Source organism: Hemitrygon akajei, chromosome 2 (genome assembly GCF_048418815.1).
Source record: "Hemitrygon akajei chromosome 2, sHemAka1.3, whole genome shotgun sequence".
Taxonomy (NCBI): Eukaryota; Metazoa; Chordata; class Chondrichthyes; order Myliobatiformes; family Dasyatidae; genus Hemitrygon; species Hemitrygon akajei.
The window spans coordinates 147,964,115-147,990,013 of NC_133125.1; the positions used below are offsets into that span (position 1 = coordinate 147,964,115).

Consider the following 25,899-nt stretch of genomic DNA (forward strand, 5'->3'; position numbering starts at 1 on the left):
ACATAAAAAACTCTAAGTTACAGTAAATGAATGAAAAAAACCCCAAAGCAAACAAACAAACAAATAAGTAGTGCAAAAGAGGATTAGTGACACAGTGTTCATGTGTTCATGGACCATTGTTTTAAATAAAATTATGGGTCTTGGAAAAAGAAATGTCAATTGGACGAGGTAGTGAATTCCAGATAGGCTTATTGTCACTGACGTATATCATGAAATCTATTGTTTTGTACGGCAGTACAGTGCAAGACATAAAAAATATAAGGTTATAATAAGAAGTTGTGCAAAAGATGGATATTGAGGTAGTGTTCCTGGCTGCAATGATTTAGCATGGCTGGACAATAATCTCTCTGTGTGAGCAATCTTTTCTGATCATTGGTTTTGTGATAACTCTGTGTGTTTTTTCTTGTGCAGGGTCCACCAGGTCCTCCTGGTCCAATTGGTCCTGTTGGGCAGCCAGGTCCTGCCGTAAGTATCACTTCTGTGGAGATGGAATGCTACCCGAGACCTTCTGTGACTGCTTGCTAATGGCTGCAATGTGTGCCTTCACTCAGTAGCTGCATCTGAATCAGGGCATTGCACATAAGAGAGTTGGGCACATAGTGCACCTGTCGTCCCCAGCAAGGCACTGAGGGGCTGCTGCACTGCCAGAGCATGGCTACTGAGTTGAACTGTTAGATAGCCTCTTCAGTGTCCTCTCAAATGAATGTAAAATAAACACCAGACATCTCTTCCCGAAGGAAAGAGGTCCTCAGGTTCCTTGGCAATGCTTGTCCCTCAGCAAATACTGAAAGTTAAGTGATTAATTTCTCATTGTAGGTCTTGCTTCGTAGTTCCAACGATGTACAGTATATTCACCATCCTTTGGTTGTAAAGTTCTGTGCCAGGCTGCGAGGTTCTGAGGACCCAGTCAGAAGGCAGTTCCGAATGACATCTGATAGATCACAGCTCACCCTCAAACTCTCTACCTTGCTCTGATGGTAGTCACAGAAAATATGAGGGTTATTGTAATGTCCCTCACCTATCCATGTGTGAGAGTTAATGATTGCTCCTGTAGCAAGAATAAGGGAGAAAATCACGAGTGTTACCCTGTGTACTGGAGAGCGTTGGATAATGCTATCCCCACTACTGGTAAGTGTCAGTTAAAGTTACTCCCAAAACCAGTGAGTATGGGTTAATGCCACACCTTGTAACCATTGTCTTTGGATTAACACCAACCCCACCCCCCCCCACACCCCAGTGTTCAGGTTAACATCCTCTCCCCTTGTACCAGTGTGGAAGGATTAGCATTGCTCCTGTACCCATGAGCCTGCAGGTTTAGCACATCCGCAAAACCTGTGGGAGGGTGAGATTGCGGGTGGGCAGGGTTTAACATTACCCCCCTCTATCCCCAGTGTCTGTTGATAATACTCCCTCATGCAGAGTTCAACATCTACTCGGGACGTATATTTGAGTGCTCATCTTACACAGTCACTGGGTGAGAGTCAGCACTTGCTTTGACCCCAAGTGAGTTTCACTATTACCCTCCCCTCCTCCAAAATATGACATTTTGTAATGGAAGTCACAGTTAAATACTGAATAAAGTTCCTGTCATGCACAGTGATAATTGTTGATGGTTTGTGCATTCCAATATTCAGAATGCCCTTTGAATCCCTGGATAGTTTCAATACTTCTGGCACTGTTGTCTCTGCCCTTCCATGCCATCCATGCCATGGATCATGCTCAGGCACGTTCTCCGTTGTTTCATGGTGTTCTCCACTTTAGGCCAAGCTCTCAGTATCTTGTCCAATCAGAACATCTCTGTGTGCAGTTTGCAAGGATAGTCAGTGTGTGGACCAAGGGTCCCTAGAGTGTCTCCAATAGGAACAGGAGTGGTTACTGCCTACAGATGTACCTGAGGCTTCCTGCAAAGCCATTGGGAGAATGCTACATTAGTGTGCATTGGGGAGGGGAGGGCTGATTAGGGACTTGGATGTTGCTGGGGTCCAGTCTTTCTCAAGGCTTGGCACTCCCTCACCATTGATTGAATCTTCCCTCAGGGCGCAGATGGTGAGCCTGGACCACGAGGTCAGCAAGGTCACTTTGGACAGAAGGGCGATGAAGGTCCACGAGGTTTCCCGGGTTCACCAGGTCCAATTGGTCTGCAGGTGAGTATTTGCTGTGGAAGGGTAGGGCTGGGAATATTAAATGGTAGCATGCCTGGGGCTGGGATGATGGAATGAGATTGTTCTGGAGTTATGATGTGATGAAAATTGAAGAGGACTAGGTGAAGGTTCAATGTGGGGACCTGGGAGAACTGAACTGGAGCATACTCTGTGCAGGAGAAACTGGGGTGGGGGGCAGGAGAGGGGAGAGGGGATGAACTTCAAGGAGGAATGAGGAAAGATTTGGAGGAGAAGCTGGAGAAATGGGTTCAGTAATCCAGCTAGGGAAGGTTGTATATGATCCAACAGAGAGAGTAAATGAGACTTCCTGTAGGCAGGTGGGTGGGGGAGGGGTAGTGTGCAGATATCCAATAGGAGAGAGTTAGGATTGGATTTGTCCTCTGTCCAATAGTCAGTTTCTTTATTTAATTAGGCCTGCTAGATGAATCTTAAAACATAAGTTCAAACCCCACCTGAGGAATTTAATTTCAGTTAATCCAGAATAAAGTGTGGAATAAAAATGGTTATTTCTGTACACAAGATTCCAAGAAAATAGCAGGAGTAGGCCACTTGGCCCCTCAAGCTTGCACTACCGTTCAATTTGATCATGGTTGATCTACCCAAGGTCTATCTCCTCTTCTGTACAATTCTCAGGTCTTTAAAATATTTATCTATCCCTGACAGAAAGTGACGACTGAACCTGTCCAAAACTGTACTGGAAACGTTTTTGTTCTCCAAAAATCCATTTATTGGGATTAGATTCCAACTACCATTGCTTTCCCCATCTTAGCAACTCATCAACATCATGCTGTGGTAGACTCTGTGTAAAGTGAGAGGGAGGAGATTAAAGGGGATATGAAGAGTACATTTATCACCCTATAGTCAGTATTGGCAATGGACTGCTAGAGTAGGTGCTGGAGGCAGGAACAGGAACAGCAATTGAGAGGCACCTTGTCAGGTACTTAAATGGAAAGGATATAGAGGGATATGACATTAGTGCGGACAGGTAGGATGAATATAAATAGGAATGATGGTTAGCATAAACTTGATGGGCCTATGGGGCTGTTTCTATGCTGTACAAATTTGTGAATCTGTGATCCAAGTATAGCTAATAATCTCCAACAAACTCTGGGGGAGTGAATTCCAGACATATACTCTCCTCTAGGAGACAAAATTTCCACACGCAAAGCTTACAGGTAGTAGCCAAAGCTGAGATGGTTGAACGGTAATCAGCTGTCTTCTCCCAGTCAGAACTGTATGTATACAAGCCACCATGGTGGTTCCCACCACAGGCTCTATCTGTATAAAGTTTAAATTAAAGACTAGCTTTTTTTTGTCACACATAATTTGAAACGTTCAAGTGCACAGAGAAATGTGTCATTTTCATCAATGACCAACACAGTGTGAAGATGTATTGGGAGCATCCTTCAAGTGCCACCATGCTTCCAACACTAACATAGAATGCCCACAGCTCACAGACCCTAACCCATACATCTTTGGAATAACAGACCCTAACCCATATGTCTTTGGAATATTTGAGGAAACTAGAGCACCTGGAGGAAACTCATGTGGTCATGGGGAGAATTTACAAATTCCTTACCCGCAGCGGTGGGAATTGAACTACGATTTTACAGCTGGTGCTGTAAAGCATTATGCTAACTGCTACACTAGCATACGACCCAGTGAAAGCTGCCCGATCACCAGTATCACTGGGCTGGACACCTCCCTCACCCTTCTCACTGTAACAGATCACTCATAATCTTCATACCTCCCTCGATTCTGAGATGAACTTCAGAATAAAAACAGATACTCAGCAGTTCAGGCCACATCTGTGAGAAGCAAAACAGAGTTCCTGTTTTAATGCTGATGATCCTTTATTCTCAGAGATGCTGCCTGACCTTTTATCCAATACCCTAAAGCTATTTTCTCAGTTTGGTCCACCTCTGTGTTGTGGAAACAAGTTTTCCTACTTTTCCTATCCATGGCCCTCATAATATCCTACACATTAATCAATTCCCCACTTATCCTCTTCCACTCTAAGGAAAACAAATCCAAACTCTCTCTTACTTGTCATTGAGGGGACAATTCATCCCAGTTAATGTCCAGGTGAATCTTCTCTGTACCTTCTGCAGTGCAGTCACATCCTTCCTGCAGGTGTGGTGACCAAAACTGCAAACTGTACTCCAGCTGTGGTCTAACCAATGTTATATAAAGTTGTTCCAAGACCCCACTGCTTTTATAATCTATGCCCAGGCTAAGTGTGCAAGATGGTCTTTTAACAATATGTGCTGTCACCTTCAGGGATCCTTGTCTACTGAAATCCCTCTTTTCTTCAATATACCTCTGTCAGCATCAGAAAGAGAGTCAGGCTAATTATCACTGACATACATCATGAAATTGGTTGCAGGGCAGTACAAGATTGAAAAATATCCTATGTTAGAATGAATGAGTGAACAAATAAACAAACAGATAAATAAACAACAAATAACTAGATAGATAAATAATTAAGTGAGAAGCGGGTATGTCTCCTGCAGTCATTGTGTATGTTCCAGCCTTATTATCACAAAAAGCATCACCTTACATTTATTGGGATTAGATTCCATCAACCATTCCTTTCCACTCATAATCAATGACATGCAAGTAGCCCAAGAGTATCTTCCTCATTATCTATAAGGTGACATGTTACCCAATGATTGCCCTGTCTTCAGTTTGATGCCGTTGTGTGTACTGTACTGTATCTTTTGCACAGCACAATTTTGTGGTAAGTAGATTGTGAGGTCTAAGGGTGCTGGTTTCAGGGATTCTCTGACTTATTGTTTTGTATTTCAGGGAATGCCCGGGCCTTCAGGGGAGAAGGGTGAAACTGGTGACGTTGGTCCCATGGTGAGTATCCCACTGATTTCTTGCATTATTGGCATGGTCATATCGGTGAATCAAATGTTACTGTGTTGTAGCATTGGTTAGGAGAAAGCATGCACTTTGCTTTGTACTGTCAGACTTCATTGGCAGTGCCACAAGAGACAGTCACCTGACCTCTCATTCTTTCCACTTCACAGGGTCCGCCAGGCCCCCCAGGCCCAAGAGGTCCAGCTGGTCCATCTGGAGCAGATGTGAGCTCAGTTTCTCTTCACTCGTTTCAATTCACTTTGGAAATCCCTAAGCCAACTCTCCCCACCTCATTCTTGGCATTGTTTTCCTTTGCAGGGTCCCCAAGGTCCTCCTGGTGGTATCGGAAACCCAGGGGCTCTCGGTGAGAAGGTGAGCTGTCAACAAACTAGCCTCTGGAGGACCGGGCTGGTGTTTGTACTTCTGTTCTTCACAAGCTACAGGAAGGCTTGACAGAAGGGGAGAAACATATAAGATTTTTTTTTAAAGAAGGGAGGGTGGCGAGTGTATGGAATGAGTTGCCAGAGGAAATAGTAAAGTCAGGTACAATGTCAACATTTAGAAAAAATTTGGACAGGCAAACAGACAGGAAGAGTTTAGAAGGATATGGGCTAAACACGGGAAAATGGGGCTAGCACAGGTAGGTATCTTGGTCTGGATGGATGAGATGGGCTGAAGAGCCTGTTGTACTGACTCTGTATCAAGGGAAAGTTAGGGGATGAATATTTGGAGCCTTCAAGTCTACAGAAAGGCTGATTAAAGACGATAATGAGATGAAGGACCTATTATGGAATGAAGAACTTAGAGGGTCTAAAGGGAGATTAAAATGTACCTAAAGGGCAACTTCTTCACACAGAGTGCGGTATAGAAACATAGAAAACCTACAGCACAATACAGGCCTGTCGGCCCACAAAGTTGTGCCGAAAATGTCCCTACCTTGGAAATTAATAGGCTTAGCCATAGCCCTTTATTTTTCTAAGCTCCATGTACCTATCCAATAGTCTTTTAAAAGACCCTATCATATCTGCCTCCACCACCGTTGCCGACAGCCCATTCACCACTCTCTGAGTAAGATATTTACCCCTGACATCTCCTCTGTACATACTCCCCAGCACCTTAAACCTGTGTCCTCTTGTGGCAACCATTTCAACCTTGGAAAAAAGCCTCTGACTATCCGCAAGATCAATGCCTCTCATCATCTTATACACCTCTATCAGGTCACTTCTCATCCTCTGTTGCTCCAAGGAAAAAAGACCGAGTTCGCTCAACCTGTGTTCATAAGGCATGCTCCCCAATCCAGGCAACATCACTGTAAATCTCCTCTGCACCCTTTCTATGGTTTCCACATCCTTCCTGTAGTGAGGTGACCAGAACTGAGCATGGTACTTCAAGTGGGGTCTGACCATGGTCCTATATAGCTACAACATTACCCCTCGGTTTCTAAGTTCAATTCCATGATTAATGAAGGCCAATACACTGTATGCCTTCTTAACCACAGAGTCAACCTACGCAGCTGCTTTGAGCGTTCTATGGACTCGGACCCCAAGATCTCTCTGGCTGCAAAATGCTGCCAGAAGGAGTGGTTAAGGCAGGTACAATAATAACATTTAAAATATACTTGGGCAGACACATGGATAAGAAATATTTTGAGGAATATGGGATGAGCTTGGCCAACATGGATGAAAAGGCTTGAAAGGCCTGTTTCTATACTGTATGGCTTATGACTTTGAGTGAGTGGTTGAAGCCGGGTCACTGATAGCATTCAAATTTTTTCTAGATGAACACTTGAATTGCTTTGGACTATGGACCAAGTGCTGGGCAATGGGGTTAATAAAGCAGGGTACACCTGGTTGGTGTGGACAAAATTGTTTCAACTGCTTATTTCCATGCTCTACAGTTCTATGATTACGTCTTAAATGGGTACCCACTTATTGGAGGACCATATCATCTAGTCTCAGTCCCCCTCCCTTGAGAAAAGAAACATCTGTGCGGTAATGTTACAGGTCTATAAATCTGTGGTTAGACCACTCTTCAAAGTTCAAAGTAAAATTTTATTATCAGAGTACATACATGTCACCACATACAACCCTGAGATTCTTTTTCCTGTGGGCATACTCAGCAAAACAAGAACAGTAGCTGTAACCAGGTTCAATCAATGAACAACAAACTCTGCAAATACAAATATAAATAAATAGCAATAAATAACAAGAGCATGAAATAACAAGATAAAGAATCCTTAAAGTGATATCACTGGTTGTGGGAACAGCAGAAATAGAATGTAGTTACCCTCTTTTGTTCAAGAGCCTCTTGGGTGAGGGGTAGCAACTGTTCTTGAACCTGGTGGTGAAAATCCTGAGGCATTTGTACCTTCTGTCTGATGGCAGCAGTGAGAGAAGAGCATGGCCTGGGTGGTGAGAATCTTTGATGATGGATGCTGCTTTTCTACAGCAAAGTTTTATGTAGATGTGCTCAGTGGTTGGCAGGGCTTTACCCAGGATGTGCTTAGACTATTGCATTCAGTTTTGATTATCTCATTATAGGAAAGATGTGGAAGCTTTAGAGAAGATGCTGAAGAGATTTACCAGAATGCTGCCCAGATTAGAGAACATGTCTTATGAGGAATGGTTGAATGAGCTAAGGCTTTTCTCTTTGGAGCAGAGGAGGGTGAGAGGCAACTTTATAGAGGTGTATAAGATTATGAATCGTTAGACAGTCTCTTTTTCCAAGAGCAATGATGGCTAATTACAGAGGATATCCTTCTAACCTCAGTGGAGGGAAATTTAGGGGAGGTGTCATAGAGGTTTTTACGCAGAAAGTTTCCCGAATGCATTGACAGGGGTAATGATAGAGGCTTATTTAAGAGGTGCATAGATGCCACTTTAGGCACATGGATGAATGAAAACTGTAAGATTATTGCCTATGAAGGAGAGAGGGATCAGTTTGATGATGAAGTAGGCTAAAATATTGGCACAACATCGTGAGCTGAAGAACTGTGCTGTTCTATGATCTATTCTCCTTGAATGTAGACTGTTTTGGCCTCCAGAACTGCATATGTTTCAGTAAGATCATTAGTAGTTTTGGACAACACATCCAGCAGATACTCAACCAATCCTTGTCATACTTAGGATCACCCTGGTTAATCTTCTTAGAGCAGTGTCCAATTCAAAATCTATCCCTAGTTATGGGGAATAAGATGTGGATGTAGTGAATTACTGAAAGATGCTGAACAGCTGTGACAAGTCTTGAATACAGTTACCACTTACAAATGAAAGCAAGCGACCTAGGTGCCAACATGGCTTTATTTCCAGATGAGTTCACTGCCTTCTATGCTTGCTTTGACTATGAAAACATGGAGGAACCTTCACAAACTCACACAGCCCCAAATGACCCTGTGATTCAGTCCTTGAGGCCAACGTGAGAGCATCCTTCAGGAGGGTGAACCCATGAAAAATATCCAGCCTAGATGGGATTGCTAGCTGAGTACCATGCTGATCAATTGGCTGAAGTGTTTACTGACACCTTTAGCCTCTTGCTTCTGCAGTCTGAGGTACCCAGCTGCTTCAAGCAGTCATCAATTATACCGATGCCCAAGAAGAAAGTGGTAACCTTCATCAATGACTACTGTCCAGTAGCACTTACATACATCCAATGTGATGACATGTTTTGAGAGGGTGGTGATAGAACATATAAACTCCTGCCTGAGAAGTGATTTGAGTCCAGTCCAATTTGCCTAACTGCACAACAGATCCACAGCAGATCTCATTTCATTGGTCCTTCACTCAATGCTGGGACATCTGGCCTGCAAAGATGTATACATCTTTATTGACTGCAGGATGACATTCAGTACCATCATCCCCTCAGAACTAATCAATAATCTTCAAGACCTTGACCTCAATACATTGTGGTACAATTAGATTCTCGATTTCCTCCATTGTAGAATCAGGTCAGCTCAGATTGGCAACAACATCTCCCCACCTCCATCAGCACAGGTGCATCACAAGGCTCTGTGCTTAGTCCTCTGCTATACTTGCTTCATACTTATGACTGAGGTCCAGTACAGCTCCAATGCCATATTTGAGTTTGCTGCCAACACCATTGTCATTGGCTGAATCAAAGGTGGTGACAAATTATATAGGAGGGAGACTGAAAATCATTCTGAGTGGAACACAACAACCTCTCACAGTGCCAACAGACCAGGGAGCTGAAGGAGGAAACTGAAGGTACATGAGCCAGTGGGCGTCCAGGGATCAGAGGTGGAGAGGGTCAGCAACTTTAACTTCCTTGGTGTTATCAATCCTTTGAAGCAGTCAAGGGCCTAGCATGTAAGTGCAATTTTGAAGAAAGTATGGGAGCACCTCTACTTCCTTAGAGGTTGTGAAGATTCGGCATGACCTCTAAAACAATTGGAAAGAGGTGACATTGGGTTAGATCATAAGATCATAAGTCCATCAGACATAGGAGCAGAATCAGGCCATTCAGCCCATTGAGTCTATTCTGCCACTCCATCACCGCTAATCCTGGATCCCACTCAACCCCATACACCTGCCTTCTCATCATATCAGGAAATGATCAACTTCCACCTTAAATATACCCATGGACTTGACCTCCACCGCAATCTGTGGCAGAACAATCCACAGATTCACTAGTCACTGGCTAAAAAAAATTCCTCCTTACCTCTGTTCTAAAATTTCACCCCTCAATTTTGAGTTCTGGATACCCCCATCCACATCCACACTATCTACTCCTTCTAACATTTGGAAGGTTTCAATAAGATCCCCCAGCATTCTTGTAAATTCCAGTAAGTACAGGCCCAAAGTTGCCAAATATATGTTAACTCCTTCATTCCTGGAATCATCCTCGTGAACCTCCCTTGGACTCTCTCCAATGTCAACACATCCTTTCTAAGATATGGGGCCCAAAACTGCTGACAATACGTCAAATGTGGCCTGAGCAGTGTCTCATAAAGACTCAGCATATTCTCCCTGCTTTTATATTCTATTCTCCTTGAATTAAATGCTAACATTGTATTTACCTTCTTTACCACAGACTCAACCCATAAATTAACCTTCTGGGAGTTTTGCACGAGGACTTCCAAGTCCCTCTGCACCTCAGATGCAACGAACCTTCTCCCCATTTAGATAATAGTCCACACTATTGTTCATTTTACCAAAATGCATTATCATACATTTCCCAAAACTATATTCCAGGTGCCACTTTCTTGCCTATTCTTCCAATTTGTCTAGTTGTAATTGCATTGCTTCCTACCCCTCCACCTATTTTTGTATCTTCTGCAAACTTTGCCACAAAGCCACCAATTCCATTATCCATATCACTGACAAACAATGTGAAAAGTAGCGGTCCCAATAGTGACCCCCTGAAGAATACTCTGCTAGTCACTGGCAGTCAAGCTGAAAAATCCCTATTCCCACTTGCTGCCTCCTGCATGTCAGCTTTTCCTCTATCCATGCCAGTATCTTTCCTGTAATGCCAAAGGATTTTATCTTGTTATGCAACCTCGTGTGTGGCACCTTATCAAATGCCTTCTGAAAAGCCAAGTAAATGACATTCACTTCCTCTCCTTTGTCCACCCTGCTTATTACTTCCTCAATAATTTTCAGGCAAGATTTCCCTTTACAGAAGCCATGCTTACTTTGACTTATTTTATCAGTAATCTCCAAGTACCCCAAAACCTACTCCTTAATAATAGGTTCCAACACTTTCCCAACCAAGGATGTTAAGCTAACTGCCCTATAATTTCCTTTCTGTTGCCTTCCTTCTTAAAGAGTGGAGTGACATTTGCAATCTTCCAGTTCTCTGGGACCATGCCAGAATCAAGTGATTCTTGAAAAATCATGACCAATGCATTTGTTCTCTCTTCAGCAACATCTCTCAGGACTCTGGGATGTAGTCAATCTGGTCCAGGTGACTTATCCACCTTAAGACCTTAGAGTTTGCCTCACACTTTTTCCTTTGAAATAGCACTCAATCCTGCTGCCTGTCACTTACGAACTTCTGGTGCACTGCTAGTGTCTTCCACAGTGAAGACAGATGCAAAGTACCCATTAAGTTCATCTGCCATTTCTTTGACCACATTACTATCACACCAGCATCATTTTCCAGTGGTTCAATATCAATTCTTACCTCCCTTTTACTCTTTATATAACTGAAAAAACTTTTGGTATCCTGCCTTATATTAATTGGCTAATTTGCCCTCATATTTCATCATGAAGCATTTCTGGAAGCTGTTCAGAAGGCACAGGATATATACATTGCCAAGAGGAAGAAGTATTCTAAAGGAAAGATGATACAACCATGGCTAACAAGAGAATTCAAAGCCACCATAAAAAACATAGAGAGGGCATATAATAGAGCAAAAGTTAGTGGGAATATAGAAGCTTTTAAAAACCAACAAAAGGTAACTAAAATGTAATTAACAAAGTAAAGATGGAATACAAAAGAAAGCTAACCAAGAACATTAAAGAGGATACCAAAAGTGTCTTCAGATACATAAAGAGTAAAAGACTGGTGAGAGTGGATATTGGACCACTGGAAAATGATGCTGGAGAGGTAGTAATGGGGTCATAAAGTAATTGAATAAGTACTTTCCATCAGTCTTCACTGTGGAAGAAACTAATAGTGTGGTGGAAGTTCTAGGAGTCAGGGAGCATGAAGTGTGTGAAGTTACCATAACTAGAGAGAAGGTTTTTGGGAAACTGAAAGGTCTGAAGGTGAATAAGTCACCTGGACCAAATACTGTACACCCCAGAGTTCTGAAAGAAGTGGCTGAAGAGATCATGGAGGCAATAGTAATGGTCTTTCAAGAATCATCAGTTTATGGAATGGTTCCAGAAGACTGGAAAATGCAAATGTCACTCCAGCCTTTAAGAAGGAAGTGGGAAGAAAAAGGAAACTATAGGCCAGTTAGTCTGACCTCAGTGGTTGGGAGATGTTGGGAGTCAATTATTAAGGATGAGCTCTCAGTGTACTTGCAAGAACTTGATAAAGTAAACTGGTTTCCTCGAGGAAATATTTTGCCTGACAAATCTATTGGAATTCTTTGAAGAAGTACCAACCAAGACAGACAAAGCAGTATCTGCTGATGTTCTATACTTGGATTTTCAGAAGGCCTTTGACAAGTTGCCACACATGAGCCTGCTTAATAAACTATGAGCCCATGGCATTACAGGAAAGATTCTGGCATGGATAAAGCAGTGGCTGATTGGTAGGAGGCAAAGAGTGGGAATAAAGTGAACACTTTCTGGTTGGCTGTTGGTGACTAGTGGTGTTCCACAGGGCTCTGCGATGGAACCAATTCTTTTTACGTTATATGTTAATGATTTGGTTGATGGGATTGATGACTTTGTTGAAAAGTTTGCAGACGGTACATAGATAGATAGACACTTTATTGATTCTAAAGGAAATTACGGTGTCACAGTAGCATTAGATATAAGTGCACAGATATAAATATTAGAAGAGAAATAGAATAAAAAATAAGTTTCCAGAAACAATCACTTCTCTGGCTATAGGTTGACTTATTATAGCGCCTAATGGCCGGGGCTAAGAATGACCTCATACAGCGCTCTTTGAAGCAGCACAGTTGTCTTAATCTATCACTAAATGTGCTCCTCCATTCAGCCAAGATGGCATATAGAGGGTGAGAAATATTGTCCAGAATTGCCAGGATTTTCCATGTGGTCATTTGTTCTACAACAGCCTCTAGTCTGTCCAGTTGACTCCCAATGCAGAGCCAGTCTGTCTAGTCAGTTTATTGAGACTGTTGTCATCACATATGTTGATGCTATTGCCCCAGCATGCCACTGCATAGAAGATTGTACTGGTGACAACAGACTGGTAGAACAAGTGAAGGAGAAGCCTGCATACTCCAAAGAACCTCAGTCTCCTCAGGAAGTAGAGGCAACTCTGGCCCTTCTTGTACCACACCCTCTATGTTAGTGCTCCACGTAAGTCTGACATCCAGGTGCATCCCCAGGTATTTATAGGTCCTCACCTCATCCACATCCTCATCATCAATAGTAATAGGGAGTAATGCAGGTTTAGTCTTCCTAAAGTCCATTGCTATCTCCTTTGTCTTACTAATATTATGATATGATATGAAGATAGGTGGGGGGGGCAGGTAGTTTTGTGGAATTGGAGAAGCTACAGAATTATTTCGACTGATTAGGAGAATGGGCAAGGCAATGGCAGATGGAATATAGCATCTGGAAGTGTATGATCATGCACTTTGGTAGAAGAAATGAAATGGTTGACTATTTTCTAAATGGAGAGAAAATACACAAAGCTGAGGTACAAATGAACTTGGGAGTCCTTGTGCAAGATTCCCTAAAGTTCAATTTGCAGGTTGAGTTCCTGGTGAGGAGGCAAATGCAGTGTTAGCATTCATTTCAAGAGGATTAGAATATAAAAGCAAGAATATAATGTTGATATTTTATAAACCACTGGTGAGGCCTCACAGAGTATTGTGAGCAGTTTTAGGCCCTTTAGCTTAGAAAAGATGTGCCAAAATTGGGGAGGGTTCAAAGGAGGTTCAGCAAAATGATTCCAAGATTGAATGGCTTGTCATATGAAGAGTGTTGGATGGCCCTGGGCCTGTATTCATTGGAATTCAGAAGAATGAGGGGTGACCTCATTGAAATCTTTTGAATGGTGATGATCCTTGATAGAGTAGACGTGAAGAGGATGTTTCCTGTGGTGGGACTGTCTAAGACCAGTGGACATGGCCTCAGATTGGAGGGACGCCCTTTTAGAACAGAAATAGGGAGGAATTTCTTTAGCCAAGAGTGGTGAATCTGTGTAATTCTTTGCCATAAGCAGCTGTGGAGGCCAAGCTATGTATACTTAAGGCAGAGATTGAAAGGTTCTTGATTGGTTAAGGCATGAAGGGATATGGAGAGAAGGTAGGAGATTGGGGCTGAGAGGAATATTGGATCAACCATGATGAAATGGTGGAGCAGACGATGGATCAAATGGCCTAATTCTGCTCTGATATCTTATGGCCTTAAAACTTAGACAAACTTCTGTAGATGAGGAGTGGAAAGTATATTGAGTGGTTGCATCGTGGCCTGGTATAGGAAAACCAATGCCCTTAAATGGAAAGTCCTACAAAATGTAATGGATACGGCCCAGTCTATTATGTGTAAAGTCCTCCCCACTGTTGAGCAAATCTACATGGTCACTGTCACAGAAAAGCAACTTCCATCATCAGGGACCCACAACACTCAGGCCATGCTCTATTTTTGTTGCTGCCCTGAAGGTTTGGTAGACTCAGGACACACACCATCAGGTTTAGTTATTACCATCACAGTTATTACCTCTCAGTTATCAAGCTCTTGAATCAGTGGGACAGCTTCACTTATCTTCACATGCCCCCATCACTTTCAAGGACTCATCTCATGTTCTCGATATTTATTGCTTACATATTTATCATCATTATTTCAATTATTTAATTTGTATTTGCAGAGATTGTTGTCCTTTGCATATTGGTTACTTGTCGGTCCTGCTGGGCATAGTCTTTCATTGATTATTATGGTTCTTGGATTTACTGAGTATGCAACCAAGATAAAGCATCTCAGGGTTGTATGTACTTCAATAATAAATTTAACTTGAGCTTTGAACTTTATAAATAGGAAGGATTAAAGGGGACTGGAGAAATATCATTTTCCTCTTCATGAGTGGCAAGGTTTTAGGAGCCATTGTCAGATAGAGTAGTGGAAATATAATTTCCAGTGTATTAACAAAGTACCTGGATGTCTTCTTGATCTCTAAAAGACCTGGGATCTAGAATTTGTCTATACATCCGGGGTTGACACCTCCTGCAATTTTCTTTATGCATTTAAAGCATTAAGTATTAGAGTCTTGGGAGAGTCAAGATGGGCTGTAAATGTCTTCAACCAGTTAGGCCAAATGGGCTGTTGGCAAGGTAAGAAACAGAGAAAGGAACAAGAGATAATGGTTAGATGACGTTCGGTTGAGTTCTCCCTGTCTATGCATTAAAGCAAATATAGCAGAGATCAGAGTGAACATGGTTTAGATGTTCTCAGTGACAGAGTGTTATATCTGAAGATCAGCAGTGAGTAGTATGATCAGTAAGCCAGAGGGACTGCAGTGTGAGATATCTGGTCATCAACAAACTGGACAGAAAGACAATAAAGAGGAGTTACTTTTAACTAGAATGTATAATCAATTATTTTAACATTTACTCCTGTATTTTATGTCTCTGATGGAGGATTAATTTTGGTGAAGCTTTGAGCTTGGGGCTGGGGCTGGGAACTCAGGACTTTGAGGGTGATGTCTCGATTAGGGGCATCAGGGATTGTGGATGGGGTTAAGGGGAAGAGCTCCTTTGACTTTGAGGTAAGTTGAGTTGTGACTTTGAGGTGATCTTTTGGAGCTTTGATTGGACTAGTGTAATGATCTTCCTCCTCATCCCAACATTAAATGTTGCTTTTCTTCCAGGGTGAATCTGGAGAATCTGGTGCTCCAGGAATCCAGGGTGTTCCCGGCCGCAGGGTGAGTATACGTGTCTGCAAGTCCATGAAGGCATCCACCATTGACTCGTAGATAGAACCAAGAAATTAAGCATAGATGTCAGTTGATGAACAATTTGGTGTGGGAATGTATGTCTACATGGACAGTTTGAGGAAATGAGAACAGGGATCAGGGTCAGAAGTAGATTTATTATCACTATCACATGGTGCCTGTTTAGCTGGCAATAGTGGCAGTAATACAAATCACAGGGGAAGTGTACCAGTGTTTTGGCTTTTACTTGTTTCTCACTCAAAATTGCTAAAGCAAATCACATTGTTGCAAAAGGAAATCATTGGCTGGGAAGAAATTTGGAATATTCCATGGTCATTTTGTCCAACTCTCTAATATCCAGCATCCTTCAGCCCAGTCAGAATATCAGGCAGGTTTGTTGTGCTGTGGCGTCTCTGATCAGCTTGTTAATCAAATATGTGATGAACTGAGAGGAGGCGAGGGTGTTCAGATCTCCTCTGACTATATAGAAGGCACTGGATGTTGTGACTTGTTTTAGCTGAGAATGAGTCCTCTACTCTTAGACCTGAGTAACACACGTCCAGTCTAAGGCAACACACACAAAATGCTAGAGGAGCTCAGCTGGTCAAGCAGTATATATGAAAGAAAAGAAACAGTTGATGCTTCAGACCAAAACCCTTGATTTCCCTCCACAGATGCATTTTGTGTGTCGTGCTCAAGATTTCCAGCACCTGCAGAATCTCTTGTGTCTCCAATCCAAGGCAACGGCTTTAACCCTGCCCTGGCATTCCCTTCTGCCTCCCTTTCACTATTGGCAACTACCTTAAGCCATAAGCTCTTGAATTTCTCCCCAAATTTTCTACAAAACCTGTGGTTCTCCCTAACACAGGCACTTTAACCAAAGCACTCCAACTTTAGTCAGGCATTATACACTCCCCAGTAATGTTATGTGGGGCAGTATTTTGAAGTGCCTTTTCATGACGAAATCCTGCCCTTCAGCAACTGCAATGAGTGCTCATTCCACTGGGAATCTTGCTCCCTATCTCTGGAATGTGCAGGTGGCTGGCTGAGTGCCCAGTTTGCTTGCAGCCCAGCAATCAGTGATGAGGAAAACACTGTGATCATGAAGTGAGAATATCAATCTGCTGGATATGCTCACTCTTATATGTTTTCTGTTTTTAAAATCAATAAACAGGGTCCTAAAGGTGAAAGAGGGGAACAAGGAGAGACTGGACAGCCAGGCGCTGCTGGGCCACCAGGTACCAGAGGACCCACTGGTGATGATGGGCCCAAAGGCAATCCTGTAAGTAGATCTCAAATCCGCCTGACTTCATATCATTGTAACAACACCATTTATTACAGTACTGTGGAGGTTTGGTTACTACATCCAGTATTTTCTGACTTAAAGGAAATACTGACTTCTGGGTGTCTGTAAGAAAAAGGAATCTGTTCATAACCTGCGTATGGCTATGTGCCGCAGTTCATTCAAGGCTTACTTAACTAATAGCTGTAGCTGGAATGTGTCCATTGTCTTTTTCATGTGGAGGGTGGTGGGTATGTGGTATGTGCTGCCACAGCAGGTGGTAGAGGTAGATAAGTGTCAGTGCTAAAAATGCATTTGGGCAGGTACATGGATAGGTAAGGATTAAAGGGATACAGGCCAAATGCAGGCAAATGGATTAGCTAGGATGGGCACCTTGATTAGCATGGACAAATCCGACTGAAGGGACTTTTTCTGACCTGTGAAATTCTATGGTTGTGTCACTGATGTGCTGTTACTATAAAGAGTGGAAACTGAAGGGTGTCCTTTTAAAAAGGGAACCCTGCCCACCCCAAGCATCGCGTAGTGGTGCAAAGACATGTCTGAGTTAGTTGTTTGCCCATTCTGGTTTTTGGATGGGATGGTGCAGGCCATGTTGAGTCTCAGTCCTGGCTATGTGTAAGAGGCCAATCTGACCAATGCAGAGACCACTACTATAACTGAGCCCACTGGTATAATTGACCATTGAGACCACTGATATAACTGACCACTGAGCCTAATGATATAACTGACCACTGAGACCACTGATATAAGTGACCATTGAGACCACTGATATAACTGACCACTGAGCCTAATGATATAACTGACCACTGAGACCACTGATGTAACTGACCACTAAGACCATCAATATAACTAACTGATATATCTTCAAAAGGCAATGCTGCAGAAAGGAGGCATTTATCATTAGGGACTAGCGTCACCCAAGGAAAGCCCTCTTCTCATTGCTACCATCAAGGAGGAGGTACACACACTCAATGTTTTAGAAGCAGCTTCCACTCCTCCACCATCAGATTTCTGAATGGATGGTAAACCCATGTACACTACCTCCATATGTATTTTTCTTTTTTTTGCACTCTTCTTGCGCTACTTATTTAATTTAATTTTTAAAGCATTACTTTTTCTAATTTATAGTTTTTTTATTATAATGTATTACTGACTCAGATTCAGATTCTGACCCTTGACTGAGACCACTTCTGGGCGCAACTGACCATTGAGATCTTTACTGTATCTGTCCATTGAAACCCATGATGTAAATTATCGGAGACCTTTGATGGAACTTGCCACTTGAGACATCTGCTGTAGCTTACCACTGACCAAGACCACGACTGAAACCACTGCAGCTAATTGTTATATCAAGGCTGAGACCCCTGATATAACCGACTACTGAGGCCACTGCTGTAAATGATCACTAGCCGAGACCACTGTTGTAACTGATCACAGAAACCACCATTGTAACTGATCACTGACTGAGCTCACATTTTGTCAATGGACAAGATAGTTATTCCATTGGGAATTTGGAACATTGTCACAAATATGCTAGTCCCACTTCATCAGATCTGATTACTGTCCAACCTACATGCAAGTTCTCTCTCACTACATCAAGTTACAGCCCTGCTCCATTTATTGAATGGTTCTCTAGTACAGCAAAATAGACTCTTGTCTACATAGTCTACCTCACTTTGACCTTGTGCCCTTTTTTCTACGTACACTGCACTTTTTCTGCAACTGTAATATTTCATTGTGAATTCTGTTGCTGGTTTGCCTTGTACTACCTCAATGTGCTACTGTAATGGATGATGCATATGAACAGTATGCAACTCAGGCTTTTCACTGTACCTTGGTACCTGTGACAAAATATGCCATTTAGGTCAGTCTAATTTGATGCATTTGCTTCACTTGGTGAACTATCTGAAGTACTGGTGGCTCACATTCAGGTTGGAAATATTTAGGCAGATTTGGCATAAGTCCTGCCTGAGTGTCCTGGGGTGCATCCACAATATGGTTAGACCTAAAATTTGGTAATAGTGCCCAAGATCCATCCCAATCTCTGCGGTGCCCTCAAGTCCTGGAAAGCTTCTAATGAGATGATGAGCACTGTGCCCCCTCTCCCAGGACACCAGGGCATGGCCATATCCACAGGAGAGGGACAGGCTGTCAGTATGAATGGTCCATTTTGTATAGTAAGGCGATCCAGAGCTGTCATTGAACATGTATGTCTACACTCACTGCTATAAATATGTGGAGCCATTGTCATGTTCTATTGGTCATCATGATGCAACTTGAATGATCTATTTACCACTCTTCCCTCCCTCCACAGGGCCCCGTTGGTTTCCCTGGAGATCCTGGTCCTCCTGGTGAAGTTGGCCCACGCGTAAGTATCAGAGAACTTAAATAGCCTTCCTCCTACTATTCTTATTGGTCTGCATGTTGCTTGCCTCCTTTTCTATTCCTTCTGAATGCCACAAGGAAGGTCAGTATTGATCACTCACCCCTCAGCCCTCTGTGTAGAGGTTACATTGCCTGACTGAATACCACAGGAAATGTGGCAGAGTATTGAGATGGATGTTCCAGGTTTTTGAACCAGGCACAATAAAGAAATGGGTAAACAGTTAGTTGGTGATCATGCAGAATCTTGCAAATACTTTGCCAAGCTGAATTAAAATTCATTGTACTGTCATCTGCCGAGTTTGTCTTAGCCTTAATCATCCCTTTTGTGTTCTTTAAGGGAGGTGTATGACATTTACTGAACAGTTACATAGTCTCCACTGCTGTCTTTCAGATGCACGTCTATGTCCTGCACAAAAACCTCTTTATCCTGTGTGCTCTCCTCGTTATAAGACCCTTGATAAGACCTCCTGATAAAGATGAACTATGTACATCTCAAAGAACCTCAGCATGACCCTTGTATCTTATTGTCTACCTGCTTTGCACTTTCCATGAAACTGTAACACCATATTCTGTGTTCTGTTTGTTTTTTTTTCCTTTTAATTCACTTCAATGTATTTACGTATAGGTTGATCTGTCTGAATGCCATGGAAACAAAAGTTTTACAGTACCTCTCCATACAAGTGACAATAATAAACTTCTATTACCTATATCAGTTTCTGATTAACCATTGAACTATGCCAGCATGATAAAAGTTATTGATCCCTTTGCTCCTGGCATAGAGTCAGATGGTTTTGGATGCAAGTGTTCCCACTTGTGGGCTAGATGGGACAATCCATCTTTATATGGACAGAGTTCTGATGTACTCCCCTCGTGGATGGGCAGCCCATTCACCCATTGTGTTCCGAGTTATCATATTCTCATGCCATAGTACCAGCTTGTCAATGCTATTGGACATGGAGGCCTGAGCTCTGAGACTTTATTCTTTTCCTCACATTGCTGCCCCTGTCCATTTCTTACAGCACTCTGTTCTAACTCTCTCTTCCACAAAACTCTGAGAGCCAACAGGCCAACTCCTCTCTTATCTGTGCCTTTACTTCACGCTTGCTGCTTTCTTTCTGCCAATAAAATAGCCTAATTACTTTAATATGGCAAGAAAGGAAGCTAATGAGCCTCTTGGGTCCCTACTAGTTCATGGCAAAAAATCCACATTAGTTGCATTCCTCCCTACTCTCCGCCCTGTTGCCCAGTAATTCCTTTCATATGCCCACTGACTCCTTTTTCAGTCTCTTTTCCACTTACATACGCTGAATGTTATATTTCACTGAGCAGCATACAAGGTGATGGGGGTTCGACAGCATTTATGGAAGGAAATGGACCATCAACATTTTGGGTTGAGATCCTTCACAGATGAAGTGGCTTGAGCTGAAATGTCAACTGTCCATTTCTCTCCTGGGGCGCTGCCTGACCCACTGAATTTTTCCAGCAGATTGTGTATTGCTCCTGATTCCAGCACCTGAAGTCTGTCATGCATCCAGCGTGTTACAGTGTTCTGCTTCATGCTTGGGATATGAGAGAAAAATTGGATCATACATAGAACCATAGAACACTACAGCACAGTACAGGCCCTTCAGCCCTCCATGTTGTGCCGACCCATATAATTCTTAAAAAAAGTACTAAACCCACACTGCCCCGTAACCCTCCATTTTTCTTTCATCCATGTGCCTGTCCAAGAGGCTCTTAAATATCCCTAATGTTTTAGCCTCCACCACCATCCCCGGCAAGTCATTCCAGGCACTCACAACCCTCTGTGTAAAAAAACTTACCCAGCTTAACATATGATCATAGAGAGACTGAAAACAGAACACAGACCCCATCTGAGGTCAGGATTGAACCTGTGTCTCTGGAGCTGGCAACTGGCCAATGGTCTACGCACAAGACCATGCCATCACCTTGTAACTGCTGTGAGGCAACAGTTTAAGTGAAAATTTATTTTCATTCAACTGTATACATGTATACTGCCAAACAGAACTACATTCCTCTAGACCAAAGTGCATGACACAGTAAATGTAACTCTCACACGATATATAAAGTAATATTGCTACAAATAAATTAAGTAGTAATAAAATATATTCCAAAATATTTAATATAAGGTGCATTTACAACAAATCAAAAGATAAGCTGTATAACGCTACTGGCACTTTGTAAGAGATGAGACCGGGGCGGTGGCAGGAATTCAGTGGTATCCAATTGGTCATGTCACCTGGTGTTCCTTTCAAGATCAGTGGGACTGACCAAGTTTATACATTTTTAAACCTGTGCTTTTTATTCCCTTTTTCTTAGGGTCACGATGGTGCTAAAGGTGAAAGGGGAGAAACTGGCGAACAAGGGGAACCGGTAAGTAATGACAGGAAGTTTGCTGTGTTCCTTCTTAGGCAATGGCTGCTTTGCTTAAAGACTGACCTACCTCTCTCTCATCTCTCACCACACAGGGGTCTCCAGGTCCAACCGGAGAAGTGGGTCCACCAGGTCCTCCTGGGAAGAGGGTAAGCTAGAACTTACATCATCTCCACTCATAGACGGAGACTGGGGATGTGTAAGGTCTACAACTGGGAGCAGGGAGCTATATGAGATCAGTAGCTGGGAGTTGGGTCTACACCAGCCTCAATCTGAAGTGCGAAGTATCTTTAGGGTACTGGGAATGAGGTAACATTGACATCTGTGGTCCAGACGCTATTGAAATGGCGAGAGAACTGAGTGAGTTCTTTATCCCGGCACTAAGGGGTGGGTGACTTGGGATAAAATTATTGAAGCAATTGTAGCTCAGCCAGTATCTATTATTTTGTTCTTCATTGCACTTGTGTACTGGAAATAACATTAAACAATCTTGAACCTTGAATTCATAAGGAAAAAAGATCCATCTGATTAAGGGTCTTTGACTGAAAAGGAACCTTTCTTTCTCACAGTTACTGCCTCACCAACTGAATGTTTCTAACAATTTTTTTCAATTCTCTAGTATTCACAGACCGTACAGTCAGGTATCAGTAAAAGTGATGGGTTGCACAAGGTCTCCAGCCCTGACTTACATGGTGGCTAACTCCACCATGATCAGGAGCTGTTCCTGCATTGAACTTGGAACAATCTTACACGCCTTGCAATTCCTGGGCTGCACTGTAAGATAAAGAAGTGAGAGGGTGGAAGGGTACAGTCAAGCTCTGAAATTGGAAGATGGTATTATTTGGGTTTTATTTATTTTTATTTATTTATTTAGCAATACAGCACAGAGTAGGACTTTTCAGCCTTTTGAGCCATGCCACCTTAGCAACCCCCAACAAATCAGATTAACTCTAACCTAATCATGGGACAATTTATAATGACCAATTAACCGGTATGTCTTTGCTCTGTGGGAGGAAACTGGAGAACACCCACACATTCCACTGGGAAAAAGTTCAAACTCCTTACAGAACAGTGTCAGGATTGTACTCTGAACTCCTGATCTGCAATAGCATCACAGTAGCCACTAAGCCAGCTTGGGTTGAAGTTAGTCACAGAAACAGGCCCTTCGCGCCACTAAATCCAAGCTGATCATTGAGCACCTAATCTTCGATTAAGCCCATTTTTTATTCTCCCCATGTTCCGATCAACTCCCCCTGAATTCTACCATGAATCTAGACATGAGGGATAATCTTCATCAGCCAATTAATCTAACAACCTGCTTGATTTAGGTATGTGGGAGGAAACCAGAGCTGCTGGAATAAACCCGCTCAGTCACGAGCAGAAGGTATAAACTCCACACAAGCTGTGGCAGAGGTCAGGATCAAACCCAAGCCTATAGTGCTGTGAGGGAGGGGCTCAGCCCTTTGCACTGATAGAGGTGAAAAGTGAGAAGGTGTCTGCACAAAAAAAACTGAGACTAGCATTTATTTTTGTTTCAATATATTTATTTATTGAGGTACAGTGCAGAAGGCCCTTAGAATCATGCTGCCTAGCAATCCCCCGATTTAATCCTAGTGTAATCACAAATGACTTACAATGAACAATTAACCCACCCACTGGTACATCTTTGAACTGTGGGAGGGAAATGGAGAACCTGAAGGAAACCTGTATGGTCACGGGGAGAATATACAAACTCCTTAGCGGTAACGGCGGGAATTGAACACAGGTTGCCTATACTGTAAGTGTTGTACTAACCGTTACGCTCTCTTAATGCAATGGGTTACCAGGAGCAGCCTGTGTGATTGGAATCTGTGTTGCTGCCATTACTGAGAATGTGGGGAGCTGCTTTGATCATCCATGGCACAGTTACATGTCCTCCCCAGGCTATGGACATACATCAGTAGACATACAATCAGCTGGAAGGATGAGATGGATCTGCCAGCCTCTTCAGGAGCTGCACGCATCTTCCTGTGCATTTCCCTGTCCCTTCTCTCACCCCATCCGTAGCCTCAAAAATTGTGAGGCAGGGCAGAGCCAAGTAGAGCTGGAGGCACTAAGCAGACTCATGCACTCACTCACAGTTTCAGTGAGGCCAGATGGTGGCTCCTCTTCTTGCGTCTGCTCACTCTCCCATCACAGCTGTTCCTGTGGTCCTCTCCCGCACACTTTATGTTCATTCCCAACAATGAATAGTTCTCAGGAATTTAACTTGTCATAAAAAGGGGACTGCAGGGATGGGTGAATTCTTTCTCTGTCTTCACTAGGACAGGATAGGGAGTTGTCCCGCCTCTCCCTGTTGCTTCATCTCCAGTGTTAATATCTGGCTCTCTCTGTCCTCTTCTCACAGGGTCCAGCCGGAGCTCGTGGTCCCGAGGGTCGAGAGGGAGAGAAAGGCAAAAAGGTAAGCGGTGGTGAAAATCCAGCTGTTGTTATCATTGCTGGGAGAATTGAGGGTGAGTTCATATAGAGAGAGGAACACAGTTGCATTGCTGGGTCGCTTCATGGAGCCAACCTCAGCCCTCTATTATCAAGAGGTGCCCAGGGGTTTCTAAGATGTAAGCGACAAAAATCAGTCCCGGAACTACTTCCCGGGAGTCTGTACCAGCAGAGGGACAATCATCAGTGACTAGTTTCCCGTACTGCAGTCTGACATCTTCCCAATCCCTGAATTTCCTGGTGAAAAGCATCATTCTCCGATATTTACATTTTTCAGCCTTCCCGAGGAAAGACCCATTTGAAAATGGGTCTACTTTGTGTCAGGTTATCAGTTTGTGCTCTTAGCCAAAAGATCGATCCACTAGGAGAAATCCCACAGTAAATGTGGAGACCATCAGATGGATACTGCTCAACCGGCTACTGGTGACTGTCAACATTCTGTCCAGTTCCCCCTCTGCTGAGCTGGGTAATAGGAGATCCCACAAGTACAATAGCTGTGTTGTAAAGGCAGAGTTTATTGCCATATGCACAAATACATGTTTGCACAGGTGCAATGAAAAATGTGCTTGCTGGAGGATCACAGGCACAGAGCATTAGAGTCACAACATTCACATGAGAAACTCAAGTTAACATCGTAAATTATTCTAGAAAGAACACAATAGAACACCAAAAAACAAACTTCATTTTAGGGCAACGATTTCAGAAACAAATGGTTGAAGAGATGTGAACATGGTGCTGTGGAACCTCAGGCTTCTGTACCTCCTGTACAATGGTAGTTACAAGAAAGTGGCATGGGTGCATGATGCGGGATCTTTGATGATAGACGTTGCTGTCTTGAGGCAGCACCTTGGTGGGCACCATTCCTGGGACATGGTATGGGCGTGAGCAGAGAAGTGATACAGGTCCCAATCCTGAAACAATTATTCATTCGCTCCTGCCCTTTCTGGAAGCAGGCGAGAACAAAGCAGCATGCCCTGGGATTTAATATAGCTGACCCTCACCTGTGGTGGCATGGAGTTGGTGGCAGGGCTGTGGGATGAAGGCAGGAAATTCCCATTGCACTGAGTAATGGAGTTATGCTGTACGAGGGATGAATTGAGCTGGAGGGAGTCAGCAGAGGAGGTTTTGCAGTTTGTGCATCAGGACTGGCTGCAGCTCCCTGTGCCTGCCTGTGTTGACATTTTCTTTCTTCGTATCTCAGGGTGAACCCGGTGCAGTAGGACCTCATGGGAAGACCGGACCTGTTGGCCCGCAGGGTGCAGCAGGAAAGCAAGGTCCTGAGGGTCTCCGTGGTATTCCTGGTGCTCAGGTATGTCCTACAGGAAGAGGTGTGAACATGACTCACCAGGGGTAACAACACAAGGTTTTGCATGGTAATTGAAAGATTCTGACCAGGCAAGTCAATGCTGAGACTGCATTTGAGCACTGTGTGCAGTTCGGGTCACCCAGCTATGGAACGGAAATTCTGAAGTTGAAAGGGGTGCTGAAGAGGATTTACAAGGATATTATTAGGACTGGAGAGCATGAACTATAAGGAGAGACTGGATAGGCAGGGACTTTTTAACCCAAAGCACAGGATGCTGAAGGGTGACCTTATGTGTTTCTAAAATCATAGATAAGGTGAATGATTACAGTTGTTGACGGGCATGTTAATTACACCTAGGGTGGTGAGTATACGATATGAGCTGCCAGATGAAGTGGCAGAGATGAGTTTAAATAAAATGCTTAAAAAACACTTGGACAGGTACAGGGATAAAAGGGTATAGAAGGGCATTGGTT

The 25,899-nt window shown here is 43.1% G+C and overlaps 1 protein-coding gene across 1 annotated transcript in view; it reads left to right on the plus strand.

Moving 5' to 3' along the window:
• Positions 1 to 25,899, plus strand: part of LOC140716737 (uncharacterized) — a 251,627-nt gene that overhangs the window by 194,472 nt on the left and 31,256 nt on the right. The window contains 12 exon segments of the mRNA XM_073029546.1: positions 412 to 465; positions 2,037 to 2,144; positions 4,971 to 5,024; positions 5,198 to 5,251; positions 5,346 to 5,399; positions 15,501 to 15,554; positions 16,738 to 16,845; positions 19,181 to 19,234; positions 21,592 to 21,645; positions 21,741 to 21,794; positions 24,032 to 24,085; positions 25,322 to 25,429. Coding sequence (XP_072885647.1) covers positions 412 to 465; positions 2,037 to 2,144; positions 4,971 to 5,024; positions 5,198 to 5,251; positions 5,346 to 5,399; positions 15,501 to 15,554; positions 16,738 to 16,845; positions 19,181 to 19,234; positions 21,592 to 21,645; positions 21,741 to 21,794; positions 24,032 to 24,085; positions 25,322 to 25,429 — 810 coding nt within the window.